Source organism: Nerophis lumbriciformis, linkage group LG23 (genome assembly GCF_033978685.3).
Source record: "Nerophis lumbriciformis linkage group LG23, RoL_Nlum_v2.1, whole genome shotgun sequence".
Lineage (NCBI taxonomy): Eukaryota > Metazoa > Chordata > Actinopteri > Syngnathiformes > Syngnathidae > Nerophis > Nerophis lumbriciformis.
This window is the reverse complement of record NC_084570.2, coordinates 4,877,605-4,891,626: the sequence shown is the minus strand read 5'-3', so window position 1 is coordinate 4,891,626 and position 14,022 is coordinate 4,877,605. Positions and strand designations below refer to the sequence as shown.

Sequence of the window (14,022 nt, the reverse complement as noted above, 5' to 3'; positions counted from 1 at the left end):
AAAGTTGAGTTATGATAACCTAATGTTGGGTTATTCCCCACCAAACTATTGGGTTGAATTGTTTAACCCAAAAGTTGAGTTATGATAACCTAATGTTGGGTTAAATTGTTTAACCCAAAAGTTGAGTTATGATAACCTATTGTTGGGTTAAATTGTTTAACCCAAAAGTTGAGTTATGATAACCTAATGTTGGGTTATTCCCCACCAAACTATTGGGTTAAATTATTTAACCCAAAAGTTGAATTCTGATAACTTAATGTTGTGTTATTCCCCACCAAACTATTGGGTTAAATTGTTTAACCCAAAAGTTGAGTTATGATAACCTAATGTTGGGTTATTCCCCACCAAACTATTGGGTTAAATTATTTAACCCAAAAGTTGAATTCTGATAACTTAATGTTGTGTTATTCCCCACCAAACTATTGGGTTAAATTGTTTAACCCAAAAGTTGAGTTATGATAACCTAATGTTGGGTTAAATTGTTTAACCCAAAAGTTGAGTTATGATAACCTAATGTTGGGTTATTCCCCACCAAACTATTGGATTGAATGGTTTAACCCAAAAGTTGAGTTATGATAACCTAATGTTGGGTTAAATTGTTTAACCCAAAAGTTGAGTTATGATAACCTAATGTTGGGTTATTCCCCACCAAACTATTGGATTGAATTGTTTAACCCAAAAGTTGAGTTATGATAACCTAATGTTGGGTTATTCCCCACCAAACTATTGGGTTAAATTATTTAACCCAAAAGTTGAATTCTGATAACTTAATGTTGTGTTATTCCCCACCAAACTATTGGGTTGAATTGTTTAACCCAAAAGTTGAGTTATGATAACCTAATGTTGGGTTAAATTATTTAACCCAAAAGTTGAGTTATGATAACCTAATGTTGGGTTATTCCCCACCAAACTATTGGGTTAAATTATTTAACCCAAAAGTTGAATTCTGATAACTTAATGTTGTGTTATTCCCCACCAAACTATTGGGTTAAATTGTTTAACCCAAAAGTTGAGTTATGATAACCTAATGTTGGGTTAAATTGTTTAACCCAAAAGTTGAGTTATGATAACCTAATGTTGGGTTATTCCCCACCAAACTATTGGATTGAATGGTTTAACCCAAAAGTTGAGTTATGATAACTTAATGTTGGGTTATTCCCCACCAAACTATCGGGTTAAATTATTTAACCCAAAAGTTGATTTATGATAACCTAATGTTGGGTTATTCCCCACCAAACTATTGGGTTAAATTATTTAACCCAAAAGTTGAATTCTGATAACTTAATGTTGTGTTATTCCCCACCAAACTATTGGGTTAAATTTATTAACCCAAAAGTTGAGTTATGATAACCTAATGTTGGGTTAAATTGTTTAACCCAAAAGTTGAGTTATGATAACCTAATGTTGGGTTATTCCCCACCAAACTATTGGGTTGAATTGTTTAACCCAAAACTTGAGTTATGATAACCTAATGTTGGGTTATTCCCCACCAAACTATTGGGTTAAATTATTTAACCCAAAAGTTGATTTCTGATAACTTAATGTTGGGTTATTCCCCACCAAACTATTGGGTTAAATTGTTTAACCCAAAAGTTAAGTTTTGATAATGTAACGTTGGGATATTCCCCACCAAACTATTGGGTTGAATTGTTTAACCAAAAAGTTGAGGTATGATAACCTAATATTGGGTTATTCCCCACCAAACTATTGGGTTAAATTGTTTAACCCAAAAGTTGAGTTATGATAACTTAATGTTGGGTTATTCCCCACCAAACTATTGGGTTAAATTATTTAACCCAAAAGTTGAGTTATGATAACTTAATGTTGGGTTATTTCCCACCAAACTATTAGTTTAAATTATTTAACCAAAAAGTTGAGTTTTGATAATGTAACGTTGGGTTATTCCCCACCAAACTATTGGGTTGAATTGTTTAACCCAAAAGTTGAGTTATGATAACCTAATGTTGGGTTATTCCCCACCAAACTATTGGGTTGAATTGTTTAACCCAAAAGTTGAGTTATGATAACCTAATGTTGGGTTAAATTGTTTAACCCAAAAGTTGAGTTATGATAACCTAATGTTGGGTTATTCTCCACCAAACTATTGGGTTGAATTGTTTAACCCAAAATTTGAGTTATGATAACCTAATGTTGGGTTATTCCCCACCAAACTATTGGTTTAAATTATTTAACCCAAAAGTTGAGTTATGATAACCTAATGTTGGGTTATTCCCCACCAAACTATTGGGTTGAATTGTTTAACCCAAAAGTTGAGTTATGCTAACTCAATGTCGGGTGATTGTATTGTAAATAATGTTAATGAGATTAATCCATAATAAAACTCCCTTCAAGAAAAAAGTAACTTTTTTAATTTAAAAAAAGCCTTTTACCCAAAAATGCGTTGCTCGTTATAAAAAACAACCCAAAAATGGTTAATCATTTTGAAAACCCAGAAATTGAGTACAATTATAACCCCAAAAAGTTGATTGCTATTCATAAAAATCCCTCCAAAATGTATTGTGTTGGGTTATTAACCACCAAACTTTTGGGTTGAATTATTTAACCCAAAAGTTGAGTTATTCCAACTCAGTGTTGGTTGATTCATAACCCAAATATTGGGTTGCATTTATTTACCACAAAAGCTGAGTTATTATAAATGGGTTATACTTGTATAGCGCTTTTCTACCTTCAAGGTACTCAAAGCGGCCCTGCGATGAGGTGGCGACTTGTCCAGGGTGTATCCCGCCTTCCGCCCGATTGTAGCTGAGATAGGCTCCAGCGCCCCCGCGACCCCAAAGGGAATAATCGGTAGAAAATGGATGGATGGAAGGTACTCAAAGCGCTGTTGACACTATTTCCACATTCACCCATTCACACACACATTCACACACTGATGGCGGGAGATGCCATGCAAGGTGCTAGGGTGACGTGTCTTGCTCAAGGACACAACGGACGTGACTAGGTTGGGTAGAAACTGCATGGGGATCGAACCAGGAACCCTCACGTTGCTGGCACGGCCACTCTCCCGACCGTCCTTTTTTCATTTAAAAAAACCCAGCAATTGAGTTAAAATAATACCCTTATAACCCCCATTCATAAAAAAAAATAACTCCAAAATTTAACCCAACACTAGCAACTCATAAATTGGGTTATCAGAATAACCCAGAATTTTTTTAATTTTTTTTTTAGTGTGTGTGCGCGCTTGAGAACCACAATCTCCTTTGGAGAGCGACCGAAAGACATCAAACATGGACTGGACTCTCACTATTATGTTAGATCCACTATGGACTGGACTCTCACAATATTATGTTGGATAAACTATGGACTGGACTCCCACTATTATGATAGATCCACTATGGACTGGACTCTCACTATTATGTTAGATCCACTATGGACTGGACTCTCACTATTATGTTAGATCCACTATGCACTGGACTCTCATTATTATGATAGATCCACTACGGACTGGACTCTCACAATATTATGTTAGATAAACTATGGACTGGACTCTCACTATTATGATAGATCCACTATGGACTGGACTCTCACTATTATGTTAGATCCACTATGGACTGGACTCTCACAATATTATGTTAGATCCGCTATGGACTGGACTCTCACTATTATGTTAGATCCACTATGGACTGGACTCTCACTATTATGTTAGATCCACTATGGACGGGACTCTCACACTATTATGTTAGATCCACTATGGACTGGACTCTCACAATATTATGTTAGATCCACTATGGACTGGACTCTCACAATATTATGTTAGATCCACTATGGACTGGACTCTCACTATTATGTTAGATCCACTATGGACTGGACTCTCACTATTATGTTAGATCCACTATGGACTGGACTCTCACTATTATGTTAGATCCACTATGGACTGGACTCTCACAATATTATGTTAGATCCACTATGGACTGGACTCTCACAATATTATGTTAGATCCACTATGGACTGGACTCTCAGTATTATGTTAGATCCACTATGGACGGGACTCTCACACTATTATGTTAGATCCACTATGGACTGGACTCTCACGATATTATGTTAGATCCACTATGGACTGGACTCTCACTATTATGTTAGATCCACTATGGACTGGACTCTCACAATATTATGATAGATCCACTATGGACTGGACTCTCACTATTATGTTAGATCCACTATGGACTGGACTCTCACTATTATGTTAGATCCACTATGCACTGGACTCTCATTATTATGATAGATCCACTACGGACTGGACTCTCACAATATTATGTTAGATAAACTATGGACTGGACTCTCACTATTATGATAGATCCACTATGGACTGGACTCTCACTATTATGTTAGATCCACTATGGACTGGACTCTCACAATATTATGTTAGATCCGCTATGGACTGGACTCTCACTATTATGTTAGATCCACTATGGACTGGACTCTCAGTATTATGTTAGATCCACTATGGACGGGACTCTCACACTATTATGTTAGATCCACTATGGACTGGACTCTCACAATATTATGTTAGATCCACTATGGACTGGACTCTCACAATATTATGTTAGATCCACTATGGACTGGACTCTCACTATTATGTTAGATCCACTATGGACTGGACTCTCACTATTATGTTAGATCCACTATGGACTGGACTCTCACTATTATGTTAGATCCACTATGGACTGGACTCTCACAATATTATGTTAGATCCACTATGGACTGGACTCTCACAATATTATGTTAGATCCACTATGGACTGGACTCTCAGTATTATGTTAGATCCACTATGGACGGGACTCTCACACTATTATGTTAGATCCACTATGGACTGGACTCTCACGATATTATGTTAGATCCACTATGGACTGGACTCTCACTATTATGTTAGATCCACTATGGACTGGACTCTCACAATATTATGATAGATCCACTATGGACTGGACTCTCACTATTATGTTAGATCCACTATGGACTGGACTCTCACTATTATGTTAGATCCACTATGCACTGGACTCTCATTATTATGATAGATCCACTACGGACTGGACTCTCACAATATTATGTTAGATAAACTATGGACTGGACTCTCACTATTATGATAGATCCACTATGGACTGGACTCTCACTATTATGTTAGATCCACTATGGACTGGACTCTCACAATATTATGTTAGATCCGCTATGGACTGGACTCTCACTATTATGTTAGATCCACTATGGACTGGACTCTCAGTATTATGTTAGATCCACTATGGACGGGACTCTCACACTATTATGTTAGATCCACTATGGACTGGACTCTCACAATATTATGTTAGATCCACTATGGACTGGACTCTCACTATTATGTTAGATCCACTATGGACTGGACTCTCACTATTATGTTAGATCCACTATGGACTGGACTCTCACTATTATGTTAGATCCACTATGGACTGGACTCTCACTATTATGTTAGATCCACTATGGACTGGACTCTCACAATATTATGTTAGATCCACTATGGACTGGACTCTCACAATATTATGTTAGATCCACTATGGACTGGACTCTCAGTATTATGTTAGATCCACTATGGACGGGACTCTCACACTATTATGTTAGATCCACTATGGACTGGACTCTCACGATATTATGTTAGATCCACTATGGACTGGACTCTCACTATTATGTTAGATCCACTATGGACTGGACTCTCACAATATTATGATAGATCCACTATGGACTGGACTCTCACTATTATGTTAGATCCACTATGGACTGGACTCTCACTATTATGTTAGATCCACTATGCACTGGACTCTCATTATTATGATAGATCCACTACGGACTGGACTCTCACAATATTATGTTGGATAAACTATGGACTGGACTCTCACTATTATGATAGATCCACTATGGACTGGACTCTCACTATTATGTTAGATCCACTATGGACTGGACTCTCACAATATTATGTTAGATCCGCTATGGACTGGACTCTCACTATTATGTTAGATCCACTATGGACTGGACTCTCAGTATTATGTTAGATCCACTATGGACGGGACTCTCACACTATTATGTTAGATCCACTATGGACTGGACTCTCACAATATTATGTTAGATCCACTATGGACTGGACTCTCACTATTATGTTAGATCCACTATGGACTGGACTCTCACTATTATGTTAGATCCACTATGGACTGGACTCTCACTATTATGTTAGATCCACTATGGACTGGACTCTCACAATATTATGTTAGATCCACTATGGACTGGACTCTCACAATATTATGTTAGATCCACTATGGACTGGACTCTCAGTATTATGTTAGATCCACTATGGACGGGACTCTCACACTATTATGTTAGATCCACTATGGACTGGACTCTCACGATATTATGTTAGATCCACTATGGACTGGACTCTCACTATTATGTTAGATCCACTATGGACTGGACTCTCACAATATTATGTTAGATCCACTATGGACTGGACTCTCACAATATTATGTTGGATCCACTATGGACTGGACTCTCAGTATTATGTTAGATCCACTATGGACGGGACTCTCACACTATTATGTTAGATCCACTATGGACTGGACTCTCACGATATTATGTTAGATCCACTATGGACTGGACTCTCACTATTATGATAGATCCACTACGGACTGGACTCTCACAATATTATGTTAGATAAACTATGGACTGGACTCTCACTATTATGATGGATCCACTATGGACTGGACTCTCACTATTATATTAGATCCACTATGGACTGGACTCTGACTATTATGTTAGATCCACTATGGACTGTATTCTCACTATTATGATAGATTCACTATGGACTGGACTCTCACTATTATGTTAGATCCACTATGGACTGGACTCACACTATTAAGTTAGATCCACTATGAACTGGGCACTCACTATTATGTTAGATCCACTATGGACTGGACTCTCACAATATTATGTTAGATAAACTATGGACTGGACTCTCACTATTATGATAGATCCACTATGGACTGGACTCTCACTATTATGTTAGATCCACTATGGACTGGACTCTCACTATTATGTTAGATCCACTACGCACTGGACTCTCATTATTATGATAGATCCACTACGGACTGGACTCTCACAATATTATGTTAGATAAACTATGGACTGGACTCTCACTACTATGATAGATCCACTATGGACTGGACTCTCACTATTATGTTAGATCCACTATGGACTGGACTCTCACAATATTATGTTAGATCCGCTATGGACTGGACTCTCACTATTATGTTAGATCCACTATGGACTGGACTTTCAGTATTATGTTAGATCCACTATGGACGGGACTCTCACACTATTATGTTAGATCCACTATGGACTGGACTCTCACAATATTATGTTAGATCCACTATGGACTGGACTCTCACAATATTATGTTAGATCCACTATGGACTGGACTCTCACTATTATGTTAGATCCACTATGGACTGGACTCCCACTATTATGTTAGATCCACTATGGACTGGACTCTCACTATTATGATAGATCCACTACGGACTGGACTCTCACAATATTATGTTAGATAAACTATGGACTGGACTCTCACTATTATGATGGATCCACTATGGACTGGACTCTCACTATTATATTAGATCCACTATGGACTGGACTCTGACTATTATGTTAGATCCACTATGGACTGGACTCTCACAATATTATGTTAGATCCACTATGGACTGGACTCTCACAATATTATATTAGATCCACTATGGACTGGACTCTCAGTATTATGTTAGATCCACTATGGACGGGACTCTCACACTATTATGTTAGATCCACTATGGACTGGACTCTCACAATATTATGTTAGATCCACTATGGACTGGACTCTCACAATATTAAGTTAGATCCACTATGAACTGGACTCTCACTATTATGTTAGATCCACTATGGACTGGACTCTCACTATTATGTTAGATCCACTATGGACTGGACTCTCACTATTATGATAGATCCACTACGGACTGGACTCTCACAATATTATGTTAGATAAACTATGGACTGGACTCTCACTATTATGATAGATCCACTATGGACTGGACTCTCACTATTATATTAGATCCACTATGGACTGGACTCTCACAATATTATGTTAGATCCGCTATGGACTGGACTCTCACTATTATGTTAGATCCACTATGGACTGGACTCTCACTATTATGTTAGATCCACTATGGACTGGACTCTCACACTATTATGTTAGATCCACTATGGACTGGACTCTCACAATATTATGTTAGATCCACTATGGACTGGACTCTCACAATATTATGTTAGATCCACTATGGACTGGACTCTCACTATTATGTTAGATCCACTATGGACTGGACTCTCACTATTATGTTAGATCCACTATGGACTGGACTCTCACTATTATGATAGATCCACTACGGACTGGACTCTCACAATATTATGTTAGATAAACTATGGACTGGACTCTCACTATTATGATGGATCCACTATGGACTGGACTCTCACTATTATATTAGATCCACTATGGACTGGACTCCGACTATTATGTTAGATCCACTATGGACTGGACTCTCACAATATTATGTTAGATCCACTATGGACTGGACTCTCACAATATTATGTTAGATAAACTATGGACTGTACTCTCACTATTATGATAGATCCACTACGGACTGGACTCTCACAATATTATGTTAGATAAACTATGGACTGTACTCTCACTATTATGTTAGATCCACTATGGACTGGACTCTCACAATATTATGTTAGATCCACTATGGACTGGACTCTCACAATATTATGTTAGATCCACTATGGACTGGACTCTCACTATTATGTTAGATCCACTATGGACTGGACTCTCACTATTATGTTAGATCCACTATGGACTGGACTCTCACTATTATGATAGATCCACTACGGACTGGACTCTCACAATATTATGTTAGATAAACTATGGACTGGACTCTCACTATTATGATGGATCCACTATGGACTGGACTCTCACTATTATATTAGATCCACTATGGACTGGACTCTCACAATATTATGTTAGATCCACTATGGACTGGACTCTCACAGTATCATGTTAGATCCACTATGGACTGGACTCTCACTATTATGTTAGATCCACTATGGACTGGACTCTCACTATTATGTTAGATCCACTATGGACTGGACTCTCACAATATTATGTTAGATAAACTATGGACTGTACTCTCACTATTATGATAGATCCACTATGGACTGGACTCTCACTATTATGCTAGATCCACTATGGACTGGACTCTCACGATATTATGTTAGATCCACTATGGACTGGACTCTCAGTATTATGTTAGATCCACTATGGACGGGACTCTCACACTATTATGTTAGATCCACTATGGACTGGACTCTCAGTATTATGTTAGATCCACTATGGACGGGACTCTCACACTATTATGTTAGATCCACTATGGACTGGACTCTCACTATTATGTTAGATAAACTATGGACTGTACTCTCACTATTATGATAGATCCACTATGGACTGGACTCTCACTATTATGCTAGATCCACTATGGACTGGACTCTCACGATATTATGTTAGATCCACTATGGACTGGACTCTCAGTATTATGTTAGATCCACTATGGACGGGACTCTCACACTATTATGTTAGATCCACTATGGACTGGACTCTCAGTATTATGTTAGATCCACTATGGACTGGACTCTCACTATTATGATGGATCCACTATGGACTGGACTCTCACTATTATATTAGATCCACTATGGACTGGACTCTGACTATTATGTTAGATCCACTATGGACTGTATTCTCACTATTATGATAGATTCACTATGGACTGGACTCTCACTATTATGTTAGATCCACTATGGACTGGACTCACACTATTAAGTTAGATCCACTATGAACTGGGCTCTCACTATTATGTTAGATCCACTATGGACTGGACTCTCACAATATTATGTTAGATAAACTATGGACTGGACTCTCACTATTATGATAGATCCACTATGGACTGGACTCTCACTATTATGTTAGATCCACTATGGACTGGACTCTCACTATTATGTTAGATCCACTACGCACTGGACTCTCATTATTATGATAGATCCACTACGGACTGGACTCTCACAATATTATGTTAGATAAACTATGGACTGGACTCTCACTACTATGATAGATCCACTATGGACTGGACTCTCACTATTATGTTAGATCCACTATGGACTGGACTCTCACAATATTATGTTAGATCCGCTATGGACTGGACTCTCACTATTATGTTAGATCCACTATGGACTGGACTTTCAGTATTATGTTAGATCCACTATGGACGGGACTCTCACACTATTATGTTAGATCCACTATGGACTGGACTCTCACAATATTATGTTAGATCCACTATGGACTGGACTCTCACAATATTATGTTAGATCCACTATGGACTGGACTCTCACTATTATGTTAGATCCACTATGGACTGGACTCCCACTATTATGTTAGATCCACTATGGACTGGACTCTCACTATTATGATAGATCCACTACGGACTGGACTCTCACAATATTATGTTAGATAAACTATGGACTGGACTCTCACTATTATGATGGATCCACTATGGACTGGACTCTCACTATTATATTAGATCCACTATGGACTGGACTCTGACTATTATGTTAGATCCACTATGGACTGGACTCTCACAATATTATGTTAGATCCACTATGGACTGGACTCTCACAATATTATATTAGATCCACTATGGACTGGACTCTCAGTATTATGTTAGATCCACTATGGACGGGACTCTCACACTATTATGTTAGATCCACTATGGACTGGACTCTCACAATATTATGTTAGATCCACTATGGACTGGACTCTCACAATATTAAGTTAGATCCACTATGAACTGGACTCTCACTATTATGTTAGATCCACTATGGACTGGACTCTCACTATTATGTTAGATCCACTATGCACTGGACTCTCACTATTATGATAGATCCACTACGGACTGGACTCTCACAATATTATGTTAGATAAACTATGGACTGGACTCTCACTATTATGATAGATCCACTATGGACTGGACTCTCACTATTATATTAGATCCACTATGGACTGGACTCTCACAATATTATGTTAGATCCGCTATGGACTGGACTCTCACTATTATGTTAGATCCACTATGGACTGGACTCTCACTATTATGTTAGATCCACTATGGACTGGACTCTCACACTATTATGTTAGATCCACTATGGACTGGACTCTCACAATATTATGTTAGATCCACTATGGACTGGACTCTCACAATATTATGTTAGATCCACTATGGACTGGACTCTCACTATTATGTTAGATCCACTATGGACTGGACTCTCACTATTATGTTAGATCCACTATGGACTGGACTCTCACTATTATGATAGATCCACTACGGACTGGACTCTCACAATATTATGTTAGATAAACTATGGACTGGACTCTCACTATTATGATGGATCCACTATGGACTGGACTCTCACTATTATATTAGATCCACTATGGACTGGACTCCGACTATTATGTTAGATCCACTATGGACTGGACTCTCACAATATTATGTTAGATCCACTATGGACTGGACTCTCACAATATTATGTTAGATAAACTATGGACTGTACTCTCACTATTATGATAGATCCACTACGGACTGGACTCTCACAATATTATGTTAGATAAACTATGGACTGTACTCTCACTATTATGTTAGATCCACTATGGACTGGACTCTCACAATATTATGTTAGATCCACTATGGACTGGACTCTCACAATATTATGTTAGATCCACTATGGACTGGACTCTCACTATTATGTTAGATCCACTATGGACTGGACTCTCACTATTATGTTAGATCCACTATGGACTGGACTCTCACTATTATGATAGATCCACTACGGACTGGACTCTCACAATATTATGTTAGATAAACTATGGACTGGACTCTCACTATTATGATGGATCCACTATGGACTGGACTCTCACTATTATATTAGATCCACTATGGACTGGACTCTCACAATATTATGTTAGATCCACTATGGACTGGACTCTCACAGTATCATGTTAGATCCACTATGGACTGGACTCTCACTATTATGTTAGATCCACTATGGACTGGACTCTCACTATTATGTTAGATCCACTATGGACTGGACTCTCACAATATTATGTTAGATAAACTATGGACTGTACTCTCACTATTATGATAGATCCACTATGGACTGGACTCTCACTATTATGCTAGATCCACTATGGACTGGACTCTCACGATATTATGTTAGATCCACTATGGACTGGACTCTCAGTATTATGTTAGATCCACTATGGACGGGACTCTCACACTATTATGTTAGATCCACTATGGACTGGACTCTCAGTATTATGTTAGATCCACTATGGACGGGACTCTCACACTATTATGTTAGATCCACTATGGACTGGACTCTCACTATTATGTTAGATAAACTATGGACTGTACTCTCACTATTATGATAGATCCACTATGGACTGGACTCTCACTATTATGCTAGATCCACTATGGACTGGACTCTCACGATATTATGTTAGATCCACTATGGACTGGACTCTCAGTATTATGTTAGATCCACTATGGACGGGACTCTCACACTATTATGTTAGATCCACTATGGACTGGACTCTCACAATATTATGTTAGATAAACTATGGACTGGACTCTCACTATTATGATATATCCACTATGGACTGAACTCTCACTATTATGTTAGATCCACTATGGACTGGACTTTCACATTTATATGACAGACCCACTCGACGTCCATTGCATCCGGTCTCCCCTAGAGGGGGGGTCACCCACATATGCGGTCCTCTCCAAGGTTTCTCATAGTCATTCACATCGACGTCCCATTGGAGTTGTGAGTTTTTCCTTGCCCTTCTGTGGGCTCTGTGCCGCGGATGTCGTTGTGGCTTGTGCAGCCCTTTGAGACACTTGTGATTTAGGGCTATATAAATAAACATTGATTGAAACATGTCTCATAACGTGCGCAAATTGCGCATTTGCCAAAGCCTCATGAGACACCCAAAATATCCCCGGACGATCAGACCCGAACCAGGAAAGTCACTAAAGTCTGAGGATTAAGAAAAACCTGCAGCATCGTTAACGCACCATAGGAACCCCTCAATTAGTCCCACGCAAACTCAGCCAAGGCACATGTCATTAGGAACCCTGCGAGACGCTGACGCAAAAACGGACCCAGTGGGAGTTTCTGCATGATGAAAAATATTATAATATATAAGATATTATTTTGGGAAAACGACTGATCATGAACTACATCAAAAGTTGAGATAAGTTTTCCTTTTCCACGCAAGCGCAAAAAAAAAAAAAGGACGCACTCACCTGACTGCGCGGCGCTGGATCGGACGAGCAGCAAAGTGGCGATGACACAGGCGAGGAACTTCATCTTTTTTGGGGGGGGGATGCGAGATGCAGATGCGAGTCTTGCAAAAAAAAAAAAAAAAAAAAGTCCTAAAACTCACATGTCCGAACGAAGGTATCCCGCAGGTGCGTCCTTACGCCGCGCGCAACCAAGATCAACCGCCGGCGCGCGCCCGCCAGCCTCCTTTTTTACGCACGGCTTTTGGCGGTGTTTGTTTACTAGTTCCCGGGCTGCCGCTTGGATCGCTTTCCACTGTGGACACTGTGACACGTGAAGTCCGCGCACTGACACGGCATTGGTGTCGGTGGGGGGGCGGGGTGGGCGCGCTTGTGCATGCGCGTGTGCGTGCGTGTGCGTGTGTGTGTGTGTGTGTGTGTGTGCGCACGCCTCCAGAATGTGAGCGACACCTCCCGCAGCCTATTGCAAGCGGCCGGCAGACATCCACGGTCTCGCTGGGAAAGAAATCCGCCCACGTCACATATCATCTCTTCTGATTGGTCATCTTACCTCACAGGA

General features: G+C 39.2%; 1 protein-coding gene across 2 annotated transcripts in view; it reads right to left on the bottom strand.

Annotated features, from left to right (window-relative positions):
• LOC133622494 (receptor tyrosine-protein kinase erbB-4-like) overlaps positions 1-13,773 on the bottom strand; it is a 789,611-nt gene extending 775,838 nt beyond the window's left edge. For both annotated transcript variants that reach the window (XM_061985295.1, XM_061985296.1), the window contains exon 1: positions 13,467-13,773. In XM_061985295.1, the coding sequence (XP_061841279.1) occupies positions 13,467-13,530 (64 nt within the window). In that variant the 5' untranslated portion in view covers positions 13,531-13,773. The remainder of the gene's footprint in view (positions 1-13,466) is intronic.
• Positions 13,774-14,022: the final 249 nt, after the last annotated feature.